This window comes from Loxodonta africana, chromosome 2 (assembly GCF_030014295.1).
Source record: "Loxodonta africana isolate mLoxAfr1 chromosome 2, mLoxAfr1.hap2, whole genome shotgun sequence".
NCBI classification, from domain to species: domain Eukaryota; kingdom Metazoa; phylum Chordata; class Mammalia; order Proboscidea; family Elephantidae; genus Loxodonta; species Loxodonta africana.
The window spans coordinates 79,018,536-79,044,994 of NC_087343.1; the positions used below are offsets into that span (position 1 = coordinate 79,018,536).

Below are 26,459 nucleotides of genomic sequence, written 5' to 3' on the forward strand. Positions count from 1 at the left end.
TGGTACAACGTATTTCAACCTTGATGGTCCCAGGACTGGAAATAACCCCCTGAGGGGCTCTAGCCCCTCAACTTCCCCAACAACTGAAATCCGAAGTCATTAACAATTCCTGATGGTTGAAACTTAACATGCATTCTCTAAATCAGAGCCCTGATGCTCTCTCCAGGTCTTACCGATCGACTTTTTTTTGCTTAGCATGTATATCTCCCTTTTATTAAAAAAGAATCTGCATTTCTCAGTCAGAAAGTACCTACCATAATTTCTGCTAAGGGAATAAATCCAACAACAACTTTGTTGTCCTGGCGAGTCTGAATTTCCTGAATGTTCCCTCTTCTTTGTGCCAGATCTGCCAGGACAGGGCTGAGGTAATCTCTAGTCACTGTAACCTCCAGATTCATCAGTGGCTCTAAAACTTGCTTATCTGCTTTCTTCAGAGCCTAAAGAAATTAAAGAATGTTAACCTCACTTGCTCAAACTGGAAATAAAATGGGGTGGGTGGGGGGGGAATTCATACAAACTTTCAAATAACTGCCTAGGCTCCAGCAAAAGACAGAAGCTTGATTTAGTCTTCTTTATAAAGATAACTATCAGTACAAATAATAACAAATAGTACAAACTTTAGTATTTGTACATGTGTAATACAGCATGTCTAAGACCTCACGTATGGTACGTGGCAAGGGGTAAAACGATTACATTGAGCCCTTCTGTGAACATGTGGCCAGAGATAGAGAAAAAAGTTTTCCCCCTTAAATCAAAGATTTGTTTCTTCATGTTTAAACCTCATGTTTCTCTTCCTGAGTTATAGTCCACGCTACATGTCAGAGAGGGCAATCAAGGGGGGAAATAAAGGGGAGAGATTTAAAAAAAGAGAGAAATTTAACACAATTAAGGCAGTAGAAATACATTTTCTGTTTAAAATAAACACTGTCTGGCCTAACATCTGTTTAGATTTTACCCTTCAAATGCAAAGAAGTACATGCACATAAAGAAAAGAATATGGAAACTGAAGAAAAGAGCGAAAATCATGCAAGGCAAGTAGGAAGTGGAATAAAATTTGAGAAGCAGCAGCAACATAAAGACTATTTTTACTGAAGGTCTCAATCAGACACCTTTCTTTAATAGTATCATTCCATCAGATAAATTGGTAACAGGGTTTTGGATGGAGTTTGGAAGTACCATTAATACTGGGAGGTTTGATAATAAAAAGCTATTCCACTTCACTAGCCTGCTAGACTTTAAAAGTAGTAAAATACTTTCTTATAAATTCAAAGCCACTTTTTGGTAGTCACTCAGGTGAACTGTAGTAGTGAGTTAAGGTTTAGCAGTGAGAACCAGAAAAGTTAGAGAGGAAGGCTCTGGGATGTGCCCTCACCCTCACCCGGATTTAGCTGCTATCTTCCTTCCCGTGCCCCTTCTCATTTCCAACGCCTTACATCAAACCAGATCAGTTGCTGTTGAGAAGATTCCAACTCATGGCTGCCCCCACGTGTGTCAGAACAGAACTATGCTCCACAGGATTTTCGATGGCTGATTTTTCTGAAGGAGGCTGCCAGGACTTTCTTCCAAGGTGCCTCTTGGTGGACTTGACCTCATTAGTAGCAAGGTTGTCCATTAGATCCTCCATTAATTAACTGCCCTTCCCAAGGACTCCACTAAGGCATTATAATCTCCTGTATTAAGCCAAGCAATGGTTCTGTCCCTGATACCTCACTTCCTCTTCTCCCCGCCCCCACCTTCACAATCATGAAAAATGGCCAAATCAGTAAAATGAAGAGTGTATTTTATCACAGATATTAAAAAACAAAAAAAAGTACAAATAAAACATAACCACTCAGTTACTTGAGGCTGATTAAACCTTTAAAATCATTATCAACTCATCTGAAATGACTCAACTATAAATTACCTGCCCAGCATAGAAAATTTATCTAATAACCCTTTTTGGATGACAATACTGAATTACTCAAAAATAATGTCAATAGCAAGCAACTTTCTTATCCTCTGTATTTTTGTAATCCTTACCAAGAGCTTTGTGCCAGTTCTCCTAATGTCTTTTAGAATAATGGAGTGGGAAAATGTAAAATTGAGAGTGGGAAAATGCTACAACTAAGCAAAGAACTGAATCCTGTGTAACTAAACAGGACATCCTGTGCTCATGGATCTGTCCTTACTTCTCTTTCTTTTCCTCTTCCCAGTCTTGCCCTTGGCAATATTATCTAGGTGCAGAGCTTCAAAAACACCTAAGTGGATTCCTCAAAAACTTTAAACCCTGTCTTGCAGAGCAGTCTCTGTGCTCCAGTCCTGAACTTCACTGGCCTGCTTTGGGACAGTTTCTGAATATCCTAAAGCTATTTCTCAATATGTCCCAAGCTGAGCTCATCATTTTCTTTTCCAAACACTCTGCTCTGCTCTTCCTTTTTCTACTGATGGCACCACTAGTCTTCAGTTCATCTGGACATGCATCTCTGACTACTCCTTTTCCCCAGGTAAGCTCTAAGGTTTCCATTCCTATTGCTGGTATCCTAGTTCAGACCTAGTTCATTTCCCGCCCTAGATTATCTCTTCCCTACTCCAAACCTCCGCACTAATGATTGTACTTTCTTTTTCAAAAACTTTACTCACCACCGTTCTCAGATCAAAGTTCAAACTTCTTCATGTTGCTTTTAAAGGTTTCTCTACAATCTGACCCCATTCTACTTTCCCAACACTCTTTTTCACTACACCTCTGTCTTCATCTGCTGCTATAGTTGAAAAACTCTTCAGTCTTTCCCATCTGGGATGTACCCCTGTGCCCAAATCATCCAAACCATCACAGCTCAAATATTAAATTTTTTCCCGATTCCCTGCTTCCCAGCTTTTACAGTACTCAGCCCATTTTAACTAATATTTGGCTATATTTAATTCCTTTACTAAATCGTAAGCTCCTTTAGAAGCTTACGATTTAGTAGAAGCAAGTTTTAGAGTGGAGGGTCAACAAAAAAGAGGAAGACCCTCAACAAGATGAATTGATTCAGTGCCTGCAACAATGGGCTCAAGCATAACAACGATTGTGAGAATGGAGAAGGAGTGGGCAGTGCTTCGTTCTGTTGTACGTAGGGTCGCTATGAGTCAGAACCAGCTGGACAGCACCTGACAACAAGCAGCTCCATTAGGTCAAGAAAAATGTATGCATATTTGTGTCCTTCACAGTGTCCAAATGGATAGCTCAATAAATATGTGAAGTATTACTAACTTTTCACAAATACAGAGGAGAAGGTTCACCACTAGACAAAGCTTAACAAGAACAGGAGAACTTCCATTAGGAGTATTTTATTTAAATTAATAAATGAAAACTAAAGGCTAAATTACCCTTCTCATCAAGTTAATTCTTACTCTGTGTAATATGGCCTCAATAAAAATGGTAACCAAACCAGAAATACTTACGGATTTTATTTTTAGAGGGCATACTATATTTTGAAGGACTGGCCAATGTACTGGGGCTTGAGGTTAATTTAGAAACCATATTAAATCATCTTTCAGATTACCATTATTTCAATACCAAATCAATTGTAGGAGAAATTTTAAAAATTACTGGAAGGTGAATATTCTCAACTTCAACAATTTAATCATAACTACTTTATAGGTACTATTTCTAACTATACTCTTAGACAAATAATATTTAAACAATTTTTTAAAATAAAAGCTTAGTTTTTAGATTTAAAATAACACTTTTTAAGAAGTATGAATCTGAATTCATATATAAGAGACATTAAGTTCAGCTTTCTTAAGTCAGTGGCTTGGGGTATTTAAGTTAACTTTATAATTAAGGATTCAAATAAGACCACAGAAGATCAGATCTTTAACACAATCCAAAATATTAAAAAACGGTTATAAAAGCATTTTTAATGCAAAATCAATCACCTAGAAACTAGGGTAGTCCAGCACTGAGAATGCACGGAATCAACACTGAGCGTGCCATGCTCCTGGGGGTTAATCCAGCTCCGATTGATTACTGGGGGAGGAAGCAGAGGGTACATGACACCCAGGGACATCCCCCTAGGTAATGACACCAAGACCAGATTGCCTGATACTTTCAGAAGGGAAGTTGTTTACATTGAGTCTTATTTGGTACAACTTATCAATGGTTCTTAATCTTATTTGAATAAACATCAACTGCAAAAATGGTACTAATATTACCTCCTTAAAGCCCTTTTGATTATAGTTCACCATGGACCAGCTAGCCCCAAATGTGTCCTCTTTTCTAGCCTATCAAGTTTGCCTTTAATGGCTGTGTGTCTGGGCATGGAGAAAACAGAGATGCCACTGTCCTTTTCCCAAAAGCAGAGACTATTTCAACAGCAACCTGTGTTACACAGTAATTTTTAAGATTCTTAAGTAATTTCTAAGATCCTCTAAGATGCTGATGATTAAGAAGCCAAAGATTCTCCAAGGTAAGAGCTCTTATTAACCATAAGGCTCAGGAGGCCAAGACATAAGGTCAGGCCCTATCCGTAAAGATGTCTATGAAATCAGTGGTCGTATAGAGTCGGTAGAGTCAAAAGAGTTAGGATAGTTCTATACCTTCTGTACGCATCTTGAGACACAGGCAGAAATCATAGTTGTGGAGGTACCAGGATGAACTACCAGTGAATGTAAAGTAATTGCTATATCTTGAACTGGAGATCCAAGCAATGGTCCTAGGTAAGGGAGAAAAATGGTATTGTATTAGGATTTCAGTGTGTAGTGAGGAGTAACTGAGAAGTGGCAGTAAAGAGGTAGGGAGAAAGCACTATTAGAAAATACACCCGCTCCTCACTTACTGACATGGTTAGGTTCCAAAGACCAGGTTGTTATGCAAAAATCAGCATGATGCAAAACTGGAGGATGATTCCTCAACCTAATAAAGGGCATCTATACAAAACCAACAGCCAACATCATTCTTAACAGAGAGGCTGAACACATTCCCCCTGAGAACAGGAACAAGACAACGATGTCCTTTACCACCACTCCTATTTACATTGTGCTGGAAGTCCGAGCTAAAGCAATAAGGCAAGAAAAAGGGATGAAGATCATTCACATTGGTAAGGAAGAAGTAAAACTATCCCTATGTGCAGATGATATGATACTATATGCAGAGAACCTAAAGAACTCCACAAGAAAACTACTGGAACTAATAGATTCAGCAGAGGAACCGAATACAAGATAAACAAAAATCAGCTGGATTCCTATACACCAATAAAGAGAACTTGTCCTTGTTGTTAGGTACCGTCGAGTCAGTTCCGACTCATAGCAGCCCCACGCACAACAGAATGAAACACTGCCTGGTCCTGCACTATCCTTAAAATCATTGTTATCCTTGAGCTCATTGTTGCAGCCACTGTGTCAATCCACCTTGTTGAGGGTCTTCCTCTTTTCCACTGACCCTGTACTCTGCCAAGCAGGACATCCTTCTCCAGGGACTCATCCCTCCTGACAACATGTCCAAAGTATGTAAGACGCAGTCTCGCCATCCTTGCCTCTAAGGAGCATTCTAGCCACGCTTCTTCCAAAACAGATTTGTTCGTTCTTTTGGCAGTCCATGGTATATTCAATATTCTTCACCAACACCACAATTCAAAGGCATCAACTCTTCTTCAGTCTTCCTTATTCGCTGTCCAGCTTTCACATGCATATGACGCAATTGAAAATACCATGGCTTGGGTCAGGCACACCTTAGTCTTCATGGTGACATCTTTGCTCTTCAACACTTTGAAGAGGTCCTTTCCAGCAGATTTGCCCAATGCAATGCGTCTTTTGATTTCTTGACTGCTACTTCCATGGGTGTTGATTGTGGATCCAAGTCAAATGAAATCCTTGACAACTTCAATCTTTTCTTTGTTTATCATGATGTTGCTCATTTGTCCAGTTGTGAGGATTTTTGTTTTCTTTATGTTGAGGTGTAATCCATACTGAAGGCTGTGGTCTTTGATCTTCATTAGTAAGTGGTTCAAGTCGTCTTCACTTTCAGCAAGCAAGGTTGTGTCATCTGCATAACATAGGTTGTTAATGAGTCTTCCTCCAATCCTGATGCCCCGTTCTTCTTCATATAGTCCAGCTTCTCATATTATTTGTTCAGCATACAGATTAAATAGATATGGTGAAAGAATACAACCCTGACACACACCTTTCCTGACTTTAAACCAATCAGTATCCCCTTGTTCTGTCCGAACAACTAGCTCTTGATCCATGTAAAGGTTCCTCATGGGCAAAATTAAGTGTTCTGCAATTCTCATTCTTTGCAGTGTTATCCATAGTTTGTTATGATCCACACAGTCGAATGCCTTTGCATTGTCAATAAAACACAGGTAAACATCCTTCTGGTATTCTCTGCTTTCAGCCAGGATCCATCTGACATCAGCAATGATATCCCTGGTTCCACGTCCTCTTCTGAAACCAGCCTGAATTTCTGGCAGTTCCCTATCGATATACTGCTGTAGTCGTTTTTGAATGATCTTCAACAAAATTTTGCTTGCATGTGATATTAACGATATTGTTCTATAATTTCCACATTCAGTTGGACCACCTTTCTTGGGAATAGGCATAAATACGGATCTCTTCCAGTCAGTTGGCCAGGAAGCTGTCTTCCATATTTCTTGGCATAGGCCAGTGAGTACCTCCAGCACTGCATCTGTTTGTTGAAACATCTCAATTGATATTCCATCAATTCCTGGAGCCTTGTTTTTCGCCAATGTCTTCAGAGCAGCTTGGACTTCTTCCTTCAGTACCATTGGTTCCTGATCACATGCCACCTCTTGAAATGGTTGAACATCGACTAATTCTTTTTGGTATAATGACTCTGTGTATTCCTTCCATCTTCTTTTGATGCTTCCTGAGTCAATTTAATATTTTCCCCATGGAATCCTTCACTATTGCAACTTGAGGCTTGAATTTTTTCTTCAGTTCTTTCAGCTTGAGAAAGACCGAGCGTGTTCTTCCCTTTTGGTTTTCCACCTCCAGCTCTTTGCATATGTCATTATAATACTTTACTTTGTCTTCTCGAGGGGCCCTTTGAAATCTTCTGTTCAGTTCTTTTACTTCGTCAATTCTTCCTTTTGCTTTAGCTGCTCGACGCTCAAGAGCAAGTTTCAGAGTCTCCTCTGACATCCATCTTGGTCTTTTCTTTCTTTCCTGTCTTTTCAGTGACCTCTTGCTTTCTTCATGGATGATGTCCTTGATGTCATTCCACAACTTGTCTGGTCTTTGGTCACTAGCATTCAATGCGTCAAATCTATTCTTGAGATGGTCTCTAAATTCAGGTGGGATACACTTAAGGTCATATTTTGGCTCTCGTGGACTTGCTCTGATTTTATTCAGTTTCAGCTTGAACTTGCATATGAGGAATTGATGGTCTGTTCCACGGTCGGCCCCTGGCCTTGTTCTGACTGATGATATTGACCTTTTCCATCATCTCTTTCCACAGATGCGGTCAATTTGATTTCTGTGTGTTCCATCTGGCGAGGTCCATGTGTATAGCCGCCATTTATGTTGGTGAAAGAAGTATATTTGCAATAAGGAAGTCACTGGTCTTGCAAAATTCTGTAATTCGATCTCCAGCATTGTTTCTACCACCAAGGCCATATTTTCCAACTACTGATCCTTCTTTGTTTCCAACTTTTGCATTCCAATTGCCAGTAATTATCAATGCATCTTGATTGCATGTTCGATCAATTTCAGACTGTAGCAGCTGATAAAAATCTTCTATTTCTTCATCTTTGGCCCTAGTGGCTGGTGTGTAAATTTGAATAACAGTCGTATTAACCGGTCTTCATTTTAGGCGTATGGATATTATCCTATCACTGACAGCGTTGTACTTCAGGATAGATTTTGTAACGTTCTTTTTGACGATGAATGCAACACCATTCCTCTTCAAGTTGTCATTCCCAGCACACTAGACTATATGATTGTCCGATTCAAAACGGCCAATACGAGTTCATTCCAGCTCACTAATGCCTAGGATATCGATGTTTAAACATTCCATTTCATTTTTGACGATTTCCAATTTTCCTAGATTCATACTTCTTACATTCCAGGTTCCGATTATTAATGGATGTTTGCAGCTGTTTCTTCTCATTTTGAGTCATGCTGCATCAGCAAATGAAGGTCTCGGAAGCTTTACTCCATCCACGTCATTAAGATCAACTCTACTGTGAGGAGGCAGGTCTTCCCCGGTCATCTTTTGAGTGCCTTCCAACCTGGGGGGCTCATCTTCCAGCACTGTATCAGACAATGTTCCACTGCTATTCATAAGGTTTTCACTGGCTAATGCTTTTCAGAAGTAGACTGCCGGGTCCTTCTTCCTAGTCTGTCTTAGTCTGGAAGCTCAGCTGAAACCTGTCCTCCATAGGTGACCCTGCTGGTATCTGAATACCAGTGGCACAGCTTCCAGCATCACAGCAACACACAAGCCTGCACGGTACGACAAACTGACAGACACGTGGGGGAAGAGAACTACAAAGAGGAAATCAGGAAAGTAACACCATTTACAACAGCCCCTAAAAAAATAAAATATTTAGGAATAAATCTAACCTGGGACGTAAAAGACCTACACAAAGAAAACTACAAAATACCATTCTAAGTAACCAAACAAGACCTACATAAATGGAAAAACATACTATGCTCATGGATAGGTGGACTCAACATCATAAAAATGTCAGTTCTACCCAAAGCAATCTACAAGTACAACGCAATTGCTATTCAAATACCAACGGCATTCTTTAACGAGATGGAAAAACTAATCATTAACTTTTTATGGAAAAGAATGAGACCCCAGATAAGTAAAGCACCTACTGAAGAAGGAAAATAAAGTAAGAGGCTTCGCATTACCTGACATCAGAACCTATTTTAGTTACAGTAGTCAAAACAGCCTGGTACTGGTACGATAACAGACACACTGAATTGAGAACCCAGATGTAAATCCATCTACCTATGGTCACGTGATCTTCGACAAAGGACCAGAGTCCATTAAATGGGGAAAAGACACTCTTTTCAACAAATGGTGCTGGCAAAACTGGATGTCCACCTGTAAAAAAAGGAAACAGGACCCATACCTCACACCATACACAAAAATGAATTCAAAATGGATCAAAGACCTAAATCTAAAACTAAAAACTATAAAAATCATTAGAAGAAAAAATAAGGTCAACACTACAGGCCCTAATACATGGCATAAAAATAGCATATAAACCATAACTAATAATACACAAACACCAGAAGACAAGCTAGATAACTGGAATCTTCCAGAAATTAAACACCTATGCTCATCAAAAGACATCACCAAAAGAAATAAAAAGAGAATCTACATACCAGGAAAAAAATTTTGACTATGACAAATCCAACAAAGGTCTAATCTCTAAAATCTACAGGAAAGTCCAATACCCATACAATAAAAAGACAAATAATCCAATTAAAAAAATGGGCAAAGGATATGAACAGACACTTCACCAAAGAAGACATTCAGGCAGCTAACAGACATGTGGAAATGCTCAAGATCACTAGCATCAGAAAAATGTAAACCAAAACTACAATGAGATACCATCTCATCCCAACATTAGTAGTATGAATCAAAAATACAAAAAATAACAAATGTTGGAGACGCTGCAGGGAGCTTGGAACACTTACACACTGCTGGTAGGCATGTAAAATGGTACAACCATTTTGGAAAACAATATGGTGCTTCCTTAAAAAGCTAGAAATAGAAATTAGCATACAATCCAGCAATCCCACTCCTAGGAATATAGCCTAGAGAAATAAGAACCATCACATAAATAGACATATGTACACCCATGTTCATTGCAGCATTATTCACAATAACAAAAAGATGGAAACAACCTAAGTGCCTATCAACAGATGAATGGATAAACTATGGTACATATACACAATGGAATACCAGCCAATGATGCAGAACAATGATGAATCTGAGAAACATCCCAAAACATGGATGAATCTGCAGGGCATTATGCTGAGTGTAATAAGTCAATCATAAAAGGAAAAATACCATATGAGATCACTATTATATAATGACTCATGAAAAGGTTTACACATAGAAAAAAGCAATCTTTGATGGTTACTAGGGAGGGGAGAAATGGGAAGGGAAAAACACTAACCAGACAATAGATAAGTGGTTTAACTCTGGTGAAGAGTAAGATAGTACACAATTCTGGGGAAGTCAGCACAACTTGACCAAAGCAAGGTCACAGCAGCTTCACATCCAAACCCCCTGAGGAACTGAATTACTGGGCTGGGGGCTGGGGACTATGGTCCCGGGGGACATCTAGCTCAATTGGTATAACATAGTTTATAAAGAAAATGTTCCACATCCTACTTTGGTGAGTAGCATCTGGGGTCTTAAAAGCTTGTGAGCAGCCATCTAAGATATTTCACTGGTCCCACTCCTTCTGCAGCAAGGGAGAATGAAGAAAACCAAAGACACAAGACAAAGATTAGTCAAAGGGACTAATGAACCACAACTACCACTGCCTCCACTGGACTGAGTCCAGAGCAACTAGATGGTGCCCAGCTACCACCACCAACTGCTCTGACAGGGATCACAATAGAGGGTCCTGTACAGAGCTGCAGCAAAATGTAGAACAAAATTTTAACTCACCAAAAAAGACCAGACTTACTGGTCTGACAGAGACTGGAAAAATCCCAAGAGTATGGCCCCTGGACACCGTTTCAACTCAGTACTGAAGTCATTCCTGAGGTTCACCCTTCAGCCAAAGATTAGACAGACCCATAAAACAAAATGAGACTAAAAGGGCACACCAGCTCAGGGGGAGGGAAAAGAAGGCAGAAGGGTACAGGAAAGCTGGTAACAGGAAACCCAAGGTCGAGAAGGGAGAGTGTTGACATGTCGTGGAGATGGCAACTAATGCCACAAAACAATATGTGTATTGTTTAATTAGAAACTAATTTGCTCCATAAACCATCATCTAAAGTACAATAAAAAAGGAATTATAATCCCACCGTTTTGCAAGAAAAATGGAGGATGACTACATCAGATCCAAAAGGGAAGATGACTACCTCATTACACAACTGCCAGATTACATCATTACATAACTGCCAATCCACTGAGAATCATGGCCCAGCCAAGTTGAAACATAACTTTAACCATCACAGCCAGCGCTACTCTTGCCTCCCACCTTGGTGTTCATTACTGTCAGACATACATTGTCAATGAGCAAAACAGCTGGATAGTATATTTTTCACACTATCGTCATAAATGTGACGTTAGATAACGAGATTATGTGAGGAGTAGGTGTAGGTTGAAATAATCCATAACATAAGGAATGAGTAAAATGGTCACGTGTGACACTAATGCTTAGTAATCTTATTAGAGTACCTTACCTTGGAGGCATGCACTGTGAATTCCGTTTTCAATAGCTTCTTGGGAGGTCTTCAAAAGATCTTCACTAACATCTTCAGTATATTCAATAACTGGCATAACAGATGATGTTTCAGTTGGTCTTGCTTCTAATTCTATAGTCACAAGATGCCGTCTGTCTCCTAAAGTTCTATCTAAGGTATCTGTAATCAAGCAAATTGAATACAGTACCTCAGAGATTTGTTCTGGAAAGGTGTCAAGGTATTACAATTGGCAAAATTACCATCAGTAAGCTCGAGGTTTCACAGAAGATACAGCGGGAGAAAATATGAACAATGGGACTAGAAACAGTATAAAAAATAAGAGTGAAAGGAAGTTCTACCAAGATAGCATCTACTTCTGTGTTCATCAGTGTTAAAAATCACCTGTTAATATTGCTGTAGTGCTAAGTTTAGGCAGATGATCACACAAGTTTTCTGATATGCAGATTATACTTTTAAACTTTTGAAATATTTCTTATATAACTGAAATCCTTTTAATAACAAATTTTATATTTTTTGTAAAAATGTTTTATTTCCACCACACCAGAAAGTTCTGATTTCTTTCACCATAGTCTTGCCAGTCTAGAACTTCACATAAATGAAATCTTACAGTACACGTTCATAAGGATATTCTCTTTCAAAACCACAACAAAGTTATCACATTCTGAAAATTTAACACTAGTACATAATCTATTATTTGCATCCCAATTCTATCAATCATTCCAATAATCTCTTCATAGCACTCCTCCCTCTGTCCCCCCTCCTGCCTCTAGTGCAAGATCCTGTCTAGGATCAGACATTGCATTTAGCTGTCACATCTCTTTAGATTCCTTTAACCTGGAACATTTCCAGAGCCACTCTGTATTTTATGACATCAATGTTTGAAAGACAAAGCCACCTTACCACCCTCCTCCCTTTTAACCAAATCCTCCTCAATTTGGTTTGTTTGATGCTTCATGATTAGACTCAGGTTATATATTCCCAGCTGGAATACCACTTAAGTGATGTTGTGGTGGTTCTCAGAGTACCACATCTGCCTGCACATGATATGTGCCTGCCCCTCACTGGTGACTGTGATTCTGATCATCCAGTCAAGATGTGGTCTGATTTCTACAGCATCTAGTTACTTTTTATTCCCCCTTGCAACTAATAAGCTATCTGTGGGGAGACACTTTAAGACCATGCAAAAATCCTGCTCAACAATTTACCCTATATTTAGCATCCATAATGGGTGCAAAATGATTATTTCCCAACTGCAGTCCCCTGCCCCACGTGTAACAGTTAAAACTTGGTGTTGCACTATAAGGAAGAACCTTCCCTTTTCTTGTTGTTTATCTATGTATTATCGTATGAACTCATAAATTCTTCTTTTCTTAATAGTCTATAGTTCATTATTTTCCTGTTCAAATTGCTCTAGATTTGACCAATAGAGTCGCTTCAAGCTGGCTCTTCTGTCCTTATGATATGCTTCCCATCATTTTTTTGAGCACTTCTTTCTTTCTCACACAGCAATCGTTCCTTGGTTATTTTTGACGGTCTCTTGTTCCTTGCTAATACTCTCTATCCCCTCTTTTATTTCTGCAAAAATAGTAAGCATACCTATTTTATATTCTATATCTGATAATCTGAATTATCTGAAGCCTTTGCTGGTCTGAGTCTGATGTTTGTTGTTTCTACTGACTTTTGCTCATTGTGCTTTTTACTCATGGTTTCATATCTATAGCTATACACACACACGTACACATAATTTTTATTTTTTTACTGTGACTTCATATTCCTTTATCTGTGGCAATTTCTTTGAGGCCTGGGTTGAAGACATATGTCTCTTAGAGAGTCCCTGTGTTTGTTTTTTCCAGGTTCCTTGGGATACTACCAATCCCTGAACACTTTACACTTGGAATTTTTCAGGTCATACTGCTTGTATGAATTTAAGCTAAATACTCACATCAGATGATTATAGTTACAAATTCTCATAAACGAAATTTTGTCCTCAGGACCACAGTCAGACAGATAAGTTCCCTTGCTCTCTCCTTTTACGGAGAAGCCTTTTCCTAGTTAACTCTGTCCGTGAGGATGTGACCCTCAAGTGCTAGGTCAGATATGACTGGCAGAATCCTACAGTACAGCTACTGGATTCAGCGCTGACTCCTCTTCCTGGATTCCTGTTCCCTCTTCCTTTTTAACCTCTGGGAATTTCCATTATGTTCTAGCCAGCCCAGACATTAATTTTTTAGTTTTTCCAGCTATGCAGTCCAGAAACAGAAGCTCTTGTGTCGTTTGCTCCTATATTTTTCTTGTTTAATTTTTCAAGTTTCAGTGAAACATAACCACCTGGCCTTTTCACAAATTATTTAGATGCATAAAAGTACCTGGTAATCCTAAATATCTTTCCTCTATATAATTCCACAAACCTGTCCATTTTTTCTCCTTGAGGGTGAGTAGCAATAATTGTCATATTCTTTTACTTAAGGGAACCAAATTGAAACTATCATACATAGAAAAATCATGAATGCTTAAATTTTGGAACAGAAATATAAAAACTGCACGTTCTCAAAAATACCATTAACGTAGAATTACCATATTTATTAAACAGTGGAACCAGTTTTCCACTTACTGTAGAGTAAAAATAACACATCAACTTCAAATTTCTCTGCTCATTCTGGTAGTGAGGTTTGAATGAGCCATCTACTTCAGTGACTCTATCCCATGACCACTGAAAAGCTCATTTGTGGGATAAATAGCCCATCCAGTAGATATTATGGTGGTAATGTCATAGGGCTCTCTGTGTTTAAAACCAAAAACCCTAAAAAGCAAAAAAATAAAAATACTGTCTACTCTGATGGAAGACACTAGTGACTGTGAACCCTGCATTAAGCAACTAAACAGATCCAGAAAACATATGAGAGAGAGCCTGTGATTAAGAGAGCATGTTCAAGTCCTAAACTTTTTTTTTTTTTTTTACCTGTGGCACGAACTGCATTTAGAATGGTCTCTCGGTATGCCACTTGGAGAGGCCCTAGATAGGTCTCAAGTCCATATTCCCTCTTGATTCGATCATGAATAATCTCAATGTGTAACTCCCCCATACCACATAGGACAGTCTGGTTAAAAGTGGAAGAAAATAAAACAAAAATCAAAGAAAAATTACATTTATTATGAAATACTATATAAAAAAAATAAAAAATTCTATAAAAGTATGATGTTAATACATATTTTTTCATTAATTACAAACTGAGTCTCCTGTAATTTTTTTTCTTTTATATCTAAATACTGTTTTTCTACTTTTCTGATTAGAATATATTAATTAAAAGTGAATCACCTGGTATAGGACTGCTATACTTGAATGAAAAGCTTAAAACGCAAATTATTTGGGTGAGAAATAAATTACAGAATAATACAAATAGAATGACTTATTAATATATATCCATACATATATATTAAAAAAAAAAAAGTCTGGAAGGCAATTCACCAAGTTTTTACAGTGTTTATCTGCACAGAATGGGATGAATGAGCAGACAGGAGGACTTTAATTCTTTATACACTTGTGTGTTGATTATATTTTTTAAAAAAACACGTTGCCATTTTTTAAGTAAGTTTTTTAAAGTAAAAAGCTTCTTGTAATTACTTGTTGCTGTAGCCTTTAGGATCAATTCAACTAAATTACTACCTCACTTGACTGGCATTTTAGGAAAATAAAGTATTACACACTTTCCAGATTAGCTAAACTAGCTTATTGCTTTTAAAGACAAAATTGTAATTTTTTACAGAAACTCTTCTTAAAATGTTATAGAAACTTTATCCTGTCTTCGTAAAAAGACAGTATGGAACATAGTTTGATCTTTTATTGATAACCAAGAACATTCATCCTCCTCCTGTGCTATGCACCTACTTTAGATCTCTATCTCCCGCCACACTGTCAGGTTGTAACCTATTGCTTCTCACTCGTTTTATGTGCATCTGCCACTAAGGTTCCCTCCCTTCCTCCTTCTACTACGCTGCTTCTATATGTCTCTGCATGAAGGGCTTAAGGCTTTGTCTTTGGGCTGAACCTTATTTCAAAATTTTATTAAAGGCTGTCTTCTGGAAGATTGACAATCCGGGGAGTAGTTTATATAAATGAGGGACAATTATATTAAGGAATTAAGGAGAATTTGTTTATTTAACTTGACAGTCAACATAAATAATCAGAAGTGTGTATTATGAGAGAACCAAAAAAGAAAGCTTTTCCTTTCAGTAGAATAGTTCAATCAGTGTTTTAGACATATGCAACACCACACAAATGCTTTACTGAAAGGCTTCTGAGATTAAGGGATAATAAGCCTACTTGTCCAGAGTCAGGATCTAGCTTCACTTTCAAGCTGGGATCTTCACGTTGAAGGCACTTCAATGCGTGATCCAAGTCTATGGGATAAACAATTATTATCTTTACGTTTAATTTTTTTAGGTAACTTATTAAATCATTCGCTCATTCAACAAGTCTGAGTGGCTATTATATTCCATGTCCTTTCTAAGTGCTGGGGATACAGTGACAAAGACAAACTCACTGTTATCACGAGCTTATGTTCTAGTGGCAAAAACAACCACATTTCGAAAAAGAAAATTTCAAACAGCTATAAATGCTTTGTAGAGAATAAAGCAAGGTGACATGATAGTGACAAGTGGCTACTTGAGATTGGGTGACCTGGGGAGGCCTCTCCAGAATGATTTAGATAAAGACACAGACAATTAAGAAGGAACCTATAAACAAAATCCTGAAGAAACAGCACTCTAGGCACAGGAAACGGCTATGCAAGGAACAGCTTGCTATTAGAAAAACAGCAAGAAGGCTAATGTGGCTGCAGGCTGGCAGGCATGGGGAAGATTAGCACGGGATGAGGAAGCAGACATGTGGCAGGCATCATATCCTGTAAGCACTTGTAGGCCAGGGTGAGGAGCCACAAGTCATACTGGAAAGCCATTGGAAGGGTTTAGGAGGACAGCCACATGGTCTGATGATGTTTTGCACAGATCACTCTAGGAGTTAACTCAATAGAAAAACGCCTTCAGAAACACAGGCAATAATGAGAAACTGGCAAAAGAAGGCTAAAATCACAGCCACAGAGAAAATAAGAATACATTATTTGCATTACATATGTCATCTAAAGTAAAGCGATAACTTTAATATAATCAATTAACTAACAAGTATACTCCTCCCCTCGTTACAAAAGCAAGATGTTAGAAGTTCCACAGACACAAAGCAGAGCTCCAGAAAGGAGGTAAGCAAAGAAGTAATGAGCTAACCTTATCAGTAACACATTCTAAGCGTTCTTAGGTACATAAACCAGGCCTCCTAGACCTGTGCTCTCCAATATGACAGCCACTAGCCTAATAACTAGTAATCTAGTTATTACAAGTTTGAATAGAGATGTATTGTAAGTTTAAAATATACAGCATGTTCCAAAGACTTAAGAAGAAATGACCATAAAATATCTCCTTAATAACTTTTTATATTGATTACATGTTGAAAGGAGTTCCTGGGTGGCACAAATGATAAGCGCTTGACTACTAGCCAAAAGGTTAGGGGTTCAAACCCACTCAGAGGTGTCTCTGAAGACAAGGCTAGTGATCTGCTTCCAAAAGGTTACAGCCTTGAAAACTCTCTGGAACAGTTCTACTGTGCACCCTAAGTCAGAACTGACTCAACAGCAACTAACAAACAACAACACACATTGAAATGCTGTTTTTGTCATGTTAGGCTAAATAAAATATATCATTAAAATTAATTTCACCTGTTGATTTTAACTTTTTTTTAATGTGGCTATAAGAAAATTTAAACTTACAAATGTGAATCACATTATATTTCTACTGGATAGTGTTATTCAAAACCTGGCTTTGATATGTAGAAGTCTGGTTTAAAACCTAGCAGCTTTGGCGTCAGAAATACAAAATCTTAGCTTCCAGATGTACTGAATCAGAATTTACATTTTAAGAAAACACCTAGATGTATATGCATATTAAACGTTAGGCACTGTTTTAGATGATACATTATTTTTAAGCATGTACAGATATTTAAAAAGAGTAACAATAGTTATAACACTATATGGCTTTTTGAATAAAGAGAGTACTAAATTTTATTGTAAAATAAACAATTCATTAAAAAATATTTACAAAGAATCTAGCCTATAGGGAGTTTATCAGTTGCCATCAAGTCAACTCCAACTCATGGTGACCCATGTGTCAGAGTAGAACTGTGCTCCACAGGGTTTTCAACGGCTGATTTTTTTGAAAGTAGACTGCCAGGCCTCTCTTCCGAGGTACCTCTGGGTAGACACAAACCTCCAGCCTTTTGGTTAGCAGCTGAGTGAGTTAACCGTTTACACCAGCCAGGGGCTCTGCAGGGCGTTTGCTGAAGTGAAAACATTTACAGCATTATAACACATGGTGTCAAGCACTATAACAGAAGCACAGGGCAAGTACAACAGAAGCACTGAAAAAGGAACATGTAGATCAGCTTGAAGACTGTAAGTACAGGATCCCTGGGAAGTCCTCTCTTCTCTGATGTATAGGCTCACCATGCTTAATTCCCATTAATGAGACTTTCTTGGAGCCCTGGTGGTGTAGTGGTTAAGTGTTTGGCTGCTAACCAAAAGACTGGCAGTTCAAATCTACCAGCCATTCCTTGGAAACGCTTATTTCCTCTAAAGTAAAGGCTTGAGGCCTCGGATCCAAAATGGATGATGCAACATAATTGCAATATCACAATTTGAATTTAGGTACCCACGCTATGCTTGAAATGTAAAATGACTTTCAAATATATTTAAAAGAACTCACAGGTAGCTTTGTTTGGGCAGTCCCTGTCCTTAAGTGCCTGGCTACTCTTGATTTACACTGGCAAGCCTCTGGCAGATTTTAAGCAGGACAGTAACATGACCTGATTATGTTTTGCTACTTTGATCAACTTTGATGTAGATTAGGCAGCCAGAGTCATGTCACCTGATCCTTCTCTATCAGAGTCAGGACCCTACCTAGCTAGCCTCAGGGCATTTTAAGGCAACAGGAAAACTGCCGCAACACTCATCTTAACTTCAACACTGTTCCTTCGCCAACTGGACAAGACCCAATTTCTTTCAGTACTTGGGGGCTGCCTTATATCTGTACTCAGATTTTCTTTTATGTTAGCATTCAGCAAACCCCACCTGCATTGGTGAGGAACTGGAACCCCTACTTGGCTAGGGATATTTTTCTTTCCCACTGGGTCTTCAGGAAGACATGGGAGACAATAAAGATTGCTTGTGTTTTTATCCATACTGAGTCCCACTTGTTTTCAAGGGGGAAAAAATGGTTCCTAACCCCACTGCTAGAACTAGAAGGTTTGTCCTTAAACAGTCTAATACAGAAATTCAGTGAAGAGTAAGGAGGGAGATTATATGAGGGGATGCTTGAGCTGAAACCTAAAGGAAGAGTAACCATTTTCCAGGCAGACAAGTTCAGGCAATCAGAACTACTTTATCATGGGAATGCCAGGTGTTTTTGTTTGGGTGAAAGAGGAGGGTTCAGAAGGAAGGAGGAAAGTTTCAAGAGATGCAGCCAGGCAAGAAGGCTGGTACGGCAGAGGCTGTTAGCAGCCTATCATTCTCTTCTGCCACAGTCTAGCTAAAAGGCTGCATTTACCAGACTCCCTTGTAATTGGGTAGCCTTATGTCTAAGTCCTGATCAATGACATGTAAGCAAAATTATGACGTGGGACTCACAAGAAATATTCTTAAAATGGAAGGGGCGCATCTCCTTCCCTACCCCCTACCCCCTTACTCCTTTCTGCTCTCAGGAATTCCAATGTGATGCCCAAGGCTCTAGTAGCCATCACAGGAAGACTGAGGATAGACGTTCTGTAGGACAGAAAGGAGCCTGGGTGCCTGAAGACACTGCTGAGCTACCTACTAGCCCCTGGGTTACCAACTCAAGACTTCTTTAACATGAGAAATACACTAATTGTAAATGATAGGGCTGGAATCAAGTGCTTTATGAGCCATACCACGGAGTTTATTTTTGCCCTATTAGTAATGAGAACCCACTGAAGAATTGTGAGCTTATATGCTAAAGAATGAAGTATGTAATACTCAAAAGTCAAATGTCAGTAGCCATAGTATACAAATATCTTCACTGAGTTCTAGAAGTCGATCTTAAAAAAAAAAAAAAAAAAAAGGAGAAGTTGTATTTTTATAAATTATGGTGAAGGACTGCAATGGTTATGAATCAGTTACTATAATGGAAGGGTAGTCCTGGGACCAATTACTTAGATCCCCACAGATAGAATCACAAGAGTAAGGAGGGAGATTATGTAAGAATAATAGGATATAATAAAAGAAATAAATGAAACGTGTTTATAAAAATCAAAATATATTAAAAAAAAATTAAAAAGCTAGACCAACCACAAGACATGCTTACCAATAAAGTCGGATAAAATTTAACCCAATTACATTGGAAACCTTTTGCAGGAATACTGTAACTATGTTAAATAAATTATCAGGGCACTAATTAACTGATAGGCCAATACTATTTATACCTGGCTGCTTAGCCACTGAAGGGGGTTCTATGGTACAGAAGAAAACAGGCTCTGGAACCTCTACCCCAGCCAACAGAAGTCTCTCTGCTTCATTATTTTTTCTGTGCTTCTTTTCTCCTTCCCTTTCGGCTCGACGAGCTGCAGCTAATGCGGAGGACTTGGATGACACAATGGTGTCCCCAGTGGCAGTCTGAAAGCAAACAAGATGGTTTGGAACAAAACAGGTTGTTGGTAAGTATTCAGCTGCCATCAAGAATCACGAAATAAGAGAAGTTTTAATGTGGCACTATCCTTTCATCAGAACATACAAGACAAATCCACAAAGTTCATTATGGCTTTTCTTAGGTAAAGTTAATGTAACTCCTAAAGTATGAATGGTATCCAAAATAATGCTGTGATAAACTCTGAAGAACAAACCATAATACACACACACACACACCCACGACATCCAAAATTTATTTAGTAAAGCAAATATTCCTTCCTAAACTTTCAATCAAGTAAAGACAGGTTAGCTAGAAATCTATTACATTTTTCTGCCAGAAAGAATTTTTTTTGCTACTATTTTACAGAAAATCCTCTATTAACTAAAATATGCAATTAACTAAATTGACTATGCAAAATTGGTAGCTTGCTTGTATTGTTGTTGTTGTCAGGTGGTGTAGAGCTGGTTCAGACTGACAGCAACCCCATGTACAACAAAATGAAACACTGTCCAGTCCTGCACCATCTTCATAATCATTGCTGTTTGAGCCCACTGTTGCAGCCACTGTGTCAATCTATCTCATTGAGAATCTTTTTCACTGACACTCTACAAAGCATGCTGTCCTTTTCCAGGGACTGGTTCCTCATGATAACATGTCCAAAGTACTTGAGACAAAATCTTGCCATTCTCGATTCTAAGGAGCATTCTGGCTATACTGCTTTTAAGACAGATTTCTTCAGTCTTCTGTTCATGGTATATTCAATATTCTTCACCAATGCCACAATTCAAATGCATCGATTTTTCTTCAGTCTTCCTTATTTACTGTCCAGTTCACATGAATATGAGGTGACTGAAAATACCATGGCTTGGATCAGATGCACCTTAGTCCTCAAGGTGACATCGTTGCTTCTTAACACTTTAAAGAGGTCTTCTGCAGCATATCTGCCCGATGCAATGCATCATTTGGTTTCTTGACTGCTGCTTCCGTGGGTGTTGATTGTGTTGTTGTTGTTAGGTTCCGTCAAGTCAGTTCCAACTCATAGCGACCCTATGCACAACAGAGGGAAACACTGCCTGGTCCTGTGCCATCCTCACAATCCTTATTATGCTTGAGCTCACTGCTGCAGCCACTGTGTCAATCCACCTTGTTGAGGGTCTTCCTCTTTTCTGCTGATCCTGCACTTTGCCAAGCATGATGTCCTTCTCCAGGGACTGATCCCTCCTGACAACATGTCCAAAGTATGTAAGACACAGTCTTACCATTCTTGCTTCTAAGGATCATTCTGGTTGCACTTCTTCCCAAGAAAGAATTGTTCGTTCCTTTGGCAGTTCATGGTATATTCAATATTCTTGGCCAACAGCACAATTCAAAAGCATCAATTCTTGTTTGTTCTTCCTTATTCACTGTTCAGCTTTCACATGCATATGATATGATTGAAAATACCACGGTGGCTTGGGTCAGGCGCACCTCAGTCTTCAAGGTGACATCTTTGCTTTTCAACACTTTAAAGAGGCCCCTTGCAACAGATTTACCCAATGCAATGCATTGTTTGATTTCTTGACTGCTGCTTCCATGGGTGTTGACTGTGGATCCAAGCAAAATGAAATCCTTGAAAACTTCAATCTTTTCTCCGTTTATCATGATGTTGCTCATTGGTCCAGTTGTGAGGATTTCTGTTTTCTTTATGTTGAGGTGCAATCCATACTGAAGGCTGTGGTCTCTGACCTTCATTAGTAAGTGCTTCACATCCTCTTCACTTTCAGCAAGCAAGGTTGTGTCACGTGCACAACGCAGGCTGTTAATGAGTCTTCCTCCAATCCTGATGTTCCGTTTCAGGATTATTTGCTCAGCATACAGATTGAATAGGTATGGTGAAAGGATACAACCCTGATGCACACCTTTCCTGACTTTAAACCAATCAGTATCCCCTTGTTCTGTCCGAACAACTGCCTCTTGATCTATGTAAAGGTTCCTCATGAGCACAATTAAGTGTTCTGCAATTCCGATTCTTCACAATGTTATCCATAACTTGTTATTATCCACACAGTCGAATACCTTTGCAGAGTCAATAAAACACAGGTGAACATTCTTCTGGCATTCTCTACTTTCAGCCAGGATCCATCTGACATCAGCAATGATATCCCTGGTTCCACGTCCTCTTCTGAAACCAGCCTGAATTTCTGGCAGTTGCCTGTTGATATACTGCTACAGCCATTTTTGAATGATCTTCAGGAAAATTTTGCTTGCGTGTGATATATAATGATATTGTTCTATAATTTCTGCGTTTGGTTGGATCACCTTTCTTGGGAATAGGCATAAATATGGATCTCTTCCAGCCAGCTGGCCAGAAAGCTGTCATCCATATTTCTTGGCGTAGATAGGTGAGCACCTCCAGCGCTGCATCTGTTTGTTGAAACATCTCAATTGATAGTCCATCAATTCCTGGAGCCTTGTCTTTCGCCAATGCCTTCAGAGCAGCTTGGACTTCTTCCTTTAGTACCATCAGTTCCTGATCATATGCTACCTCTTGAAATGGTTCAACGTCGACTAATTCTTTTTGGTATAATGACTCTGTATATTCCTTCCATCTTCTTTTGATGCTTCCTGCGCCATTTAATATGTTCCCCATGGAATCCTTCACTATTGCAACTCGAGGCTTGAAATTTTTCCTCGGTCTTTCATCTTGAAAACCGTTGAGTGTGTTCTTCCCTTTTGCTTTTCTATCTCCAGCTCTTTGCACATGTCATCATACTACTTTACTTTGTCTTCTCAAGCCTCCCGTTGAAATCTTCTGTTCATCTCTTTTACTTCATCATTTCTTCCTTTTCCTTTAGCTGCTTGAGGGTCAGGAGCAAGTTTCAGAGTCTCTTCTGACATCCATCTTGGTCTTTTCTTTCTTTCCTGTCTTTTCAATGATCTCTCGCTTTCTTCATGTATGATGTCCTTGAAGTCATTCTACAACACGTCTGGTCTTCGGTCACTAGTGTTCAATACGTCAAATCTCTTATTCATATGGTCTCTAAATTCAAGTGGGATATACTCAGTCATATTTTGGCTCTCGTGGATTTGTTCTGATTTTCTTCAGTTTCAGCTTGAACTTGCATATGAGGAATTGATGTTCTGTTCCTCAGTTGGCCCCTGGCCTTGTTCTGACGGATGATATTGAGCTTTTCCATAATCTCCACAGATATAGTTGATTTGATCCCTGTGTGCTCCATCTGGTGAGGTCCATGTGTATAGTCGCCGGTTTACGTTGTTTGAAAGAAGGTATTTGCAATGAAGAAGTCATTTGTCTTGCAAAATTCTATCATTTGATCTCCAGCATTCTTTCTATCACCAAGGCCATATTTTCCAACTACCAATTCTTCTTGTTTCCAACTTTTGCATTCCAATCACCAGTAATTATTGATGCATCCTGATTGCATGTTCGATCAATTCCAGACTGCAGCAGCTGATAAAAATCTTCGATTTCTTCATCTTTGGCCTTAGTGGTTGGTGCATAAATTTGAATAATAATCATATTAACTGGTATTCCTGGTAGGCATATGGATATTATCCTATCCCTGACAGTGTTGTACTTCAGGATAGATCCTGAAATGTTCTTTTTGACGGTGAATGCAACACCATTCCTCTTCAAGTTGTCATTCCTAGCATAGTAGACTATATGACTGTCCAATTCAAAATGGCCAATACCAGTTCATTCCAGCTCACTAACGCCTAGGACATTGATGTTTATATGTTCCATTTCATTTTTGACAAGTTCCGATTTTTCTAGATTCATACTTCGTACACTCTAGGTTCTGATTATTAATGGATGTTTGCAGCTGTTTCTTCTCATTTTGAGTCATGCCACAGCAGCAAATGAAGGTCTCGAAAGCTTTATCCCATGCATGTCCTTGATGGTCGACTCTATACTGAGGAGGCAGCTCTTCCCCAGTGGTCTTTTGAGTACCTTCCAACCTGGGGGGCTCATCTTCCAGAACTATATCAGACAATATTCCACTGCTATTCATAAGGTTTTCACCGGCTAACACTATTCAGAAGTAGATTGCCGGTTCCTTCTTCCTAGTCTGTCTTAGTCTGGAAGCTCAGCTGAAACCTGTCCTCTATGGGTGACCCTACTGGTATCTGAATACCAGCAGCATAGCTTCCACCATCACAGCAACACACAAGCCCCCACAGCACGATAAACTGACAGACATGTGGGGGGCATTCATTGTAGATCCAAGTAAAATGAAATCCTCAACAACTTCAATCTTCATTTATCAGGATGTTGCTTATAGGTCCAGTTGTGAGGATTTTTGTTTTCTTTATGTTGAGATCTAATCCACACTTTGATCTTCATCAGTAAGGACTTCAAATCGTCTTCACTTTCTGCAAGCAAGGTTGTGTTATCTGCATATTGCAGGTTGTAAATGAGTCTTCCTCCAATCCTGATGCCTCATTTTACAATACCTGGTGTCTACGAGCTTGTTTCTAGACATAAGTTACTTTTTAAAACTAGAATTTCACTTTTAAACTTTTCTATCACAAGCTTCTGTGCCCATTTCCTTCTCTGTAAAGAGAGTCCCAGAGAAGCAATAGTCTGAACACACCTGTGTAGCACCTTCAAATGCATATAAGGACGCCAGCCTTTGGGAGGACAAAGGGAACACATCAATGCCAGAAGCCCAATATCTTGGCTGTTGGAATTTTGTACTAAAGGATGTTGAAACTTGCAATTAGTCATGAAGAGTTAAAAATGTTAAAAAGTAACAATGTTTAGCCTAAATGCCACATATACCAACATTTAATGAGAAAACTGTATTTGAATTAATCCATTTACAAGTGAGATATAATTAGATTTAACCCATTAAAAGCACATAAAGCATCAAATATTTCTATCCATTCATTCTACAAATATCTATGAGTATCGACTATGTAAAATGCACTGATCTAGGGACTGAAGATAGAGTAATGATCAAAACAGACAAAAATTCTCCCTCACGAAGCCTTCATTGGCAAATTATCTTTTTTTTTTTTCCAAATCTTACTGTGCTGCAGATGAAATTGCTTCTCATTCAAAAATTTATACACAAATTGCTTTGTGACATTGGTTGCACTCCCCGCAATGTGTCAGCACTCTCCCCCTTTGCACCCCAGTTCCCCCACATCCATTCATCCAGTTTTCCTGTCCCTTCCTGTTCTCATCTTTGCTTTTGGGCAGGTGCTGCCCATTTGGGCTCATATGAACTAAGAGACACCTTCCTCAAGTGTGTTGTTTTAAAAGGTGTCTAATCTTTGGTTGAATGGTGGACTTAAGAAGTGGCTTCAGTTCTGTGTTAGCAGAGTGTCTGGGGGCCATAGTTTTGGGGGTTTCTCCAGTCTGTCAGACCAGTAAGCCTGGTCTATTTTGTGTGTGTGTGTGAATTTTAATTTTATTCTACATTTTGCTCCAGCTCTGTCTGGGGCCCTCTATTGTAATCCCTGCCATAGCAGTCGGTGTTGGTAGCCAGGCACCATCTAGTTATTCTGGGCTCAGGCCAGTGGAGGCTGTGGTTCCTGTTGTCCATTAGTCCTTTGGACTAGTATCTTCCTTGTCTTTGGTTTTCTTCATTCTCCTCTGCTCCAGACGGGATGCAACCAACAGATTTATTTTAGGTGGCTACTCGGAAGCTTTGAAAACCCCAGAGGTTGCTCACCAAAGTAGGCTGTTGAACATTTTCTTTATCAACTATGTCATGCCAACTGACCTAAGTGACTCCAGAGATCATGGTCTCCAGCCCTCAGCCCCAGTAACTCGGTCCCTCAAGGTGTTTGGATATGTCTAGGAAACTTCTACGACTCTGCCTTGGTCAAGATGTGCTGATATTTCCTGTATGGTGTGTTGTCTTCCCCTTCACCAAAATTAACACTTGTCTATTATCTAGTTAGTGATCCCCCTGTACCCCGTGACCATCAAAGGTGGTTTTTTTCTGTATATAAACCTTTCCTTGAGTTTTTGTAATAGTGGTTCTCGTATGATATTTGTCCTTTTGTGTTTGACTTTCACTTAGCATAATGCCCTCCTGATTCATCCATGCTGGAGATGTTTCTCAGGTTCATCATCACTCTTTATCATTGCATAGTATTTCATTTTGTGTGTACCATAGTTTGTTTATCCATTTGGCTGTTGATGGGCATTCAGGTTGTTTCCACCTTTTTGTTATTGTGTATAATGTTGCAATGAACATGAGTGTGCATATGTCTATTTGTGTGATGGTTCTTATTTCTCTACGATATACCCCTAGGAGTGGGATTGCTGGATCATATGATATTTTTATTTCTAGCTTTTTAAGAAGGTGTCATATCGTTTT

The 26,459-nt window shown here is 39.0% G+C and overlaps 1 protein-coding gene across 7 annotated transcripts in view; it reads right to left on the reverse strand.

Moving 5' to 3' along the window:
- The window catches only part of GFM2 (GTP dependent ribosome recycling factor mitochondrial 2), a 52,172-nt gene that overhangs the window by 1,944 nt on the left and 23,769 nt on the right, over positions 1–26,459 (reverse strand). For 6 of the 7 annotated variants that reach the window (XM_023545545.2, XM_064273096.1, XM_003407956.4 and 3 more), the window contains 6 exons: positions 19,922–20,111; positions 15,704–15,780; positions 14,342–14,480; positions 11,362–11,541; positions 4,558–4,673; positions 255–437 (listed from right to left, as the gene is read on the reverse strand). In XM_023545545.2, coding sequence (XP_023401313.2) covers positions 255–437; positions 4,558–4,673; positions 11,362–11,541; positions 14,342–14,480; positions 15,704–15,780; positions 19,922–20,111 — 885 coding nt within the window. Of the gene's footprint in view, positions 1–254; positions 438–4,557; positions 4,674–11,361; positions 11,542–14,341; positions 14,481–15,703; positions 15,781–19,921; positions 20,112–26,459 lie in introns of those variants that run through there. The other variant, XM_064273120.1, reaches the window with a different exon arrangement.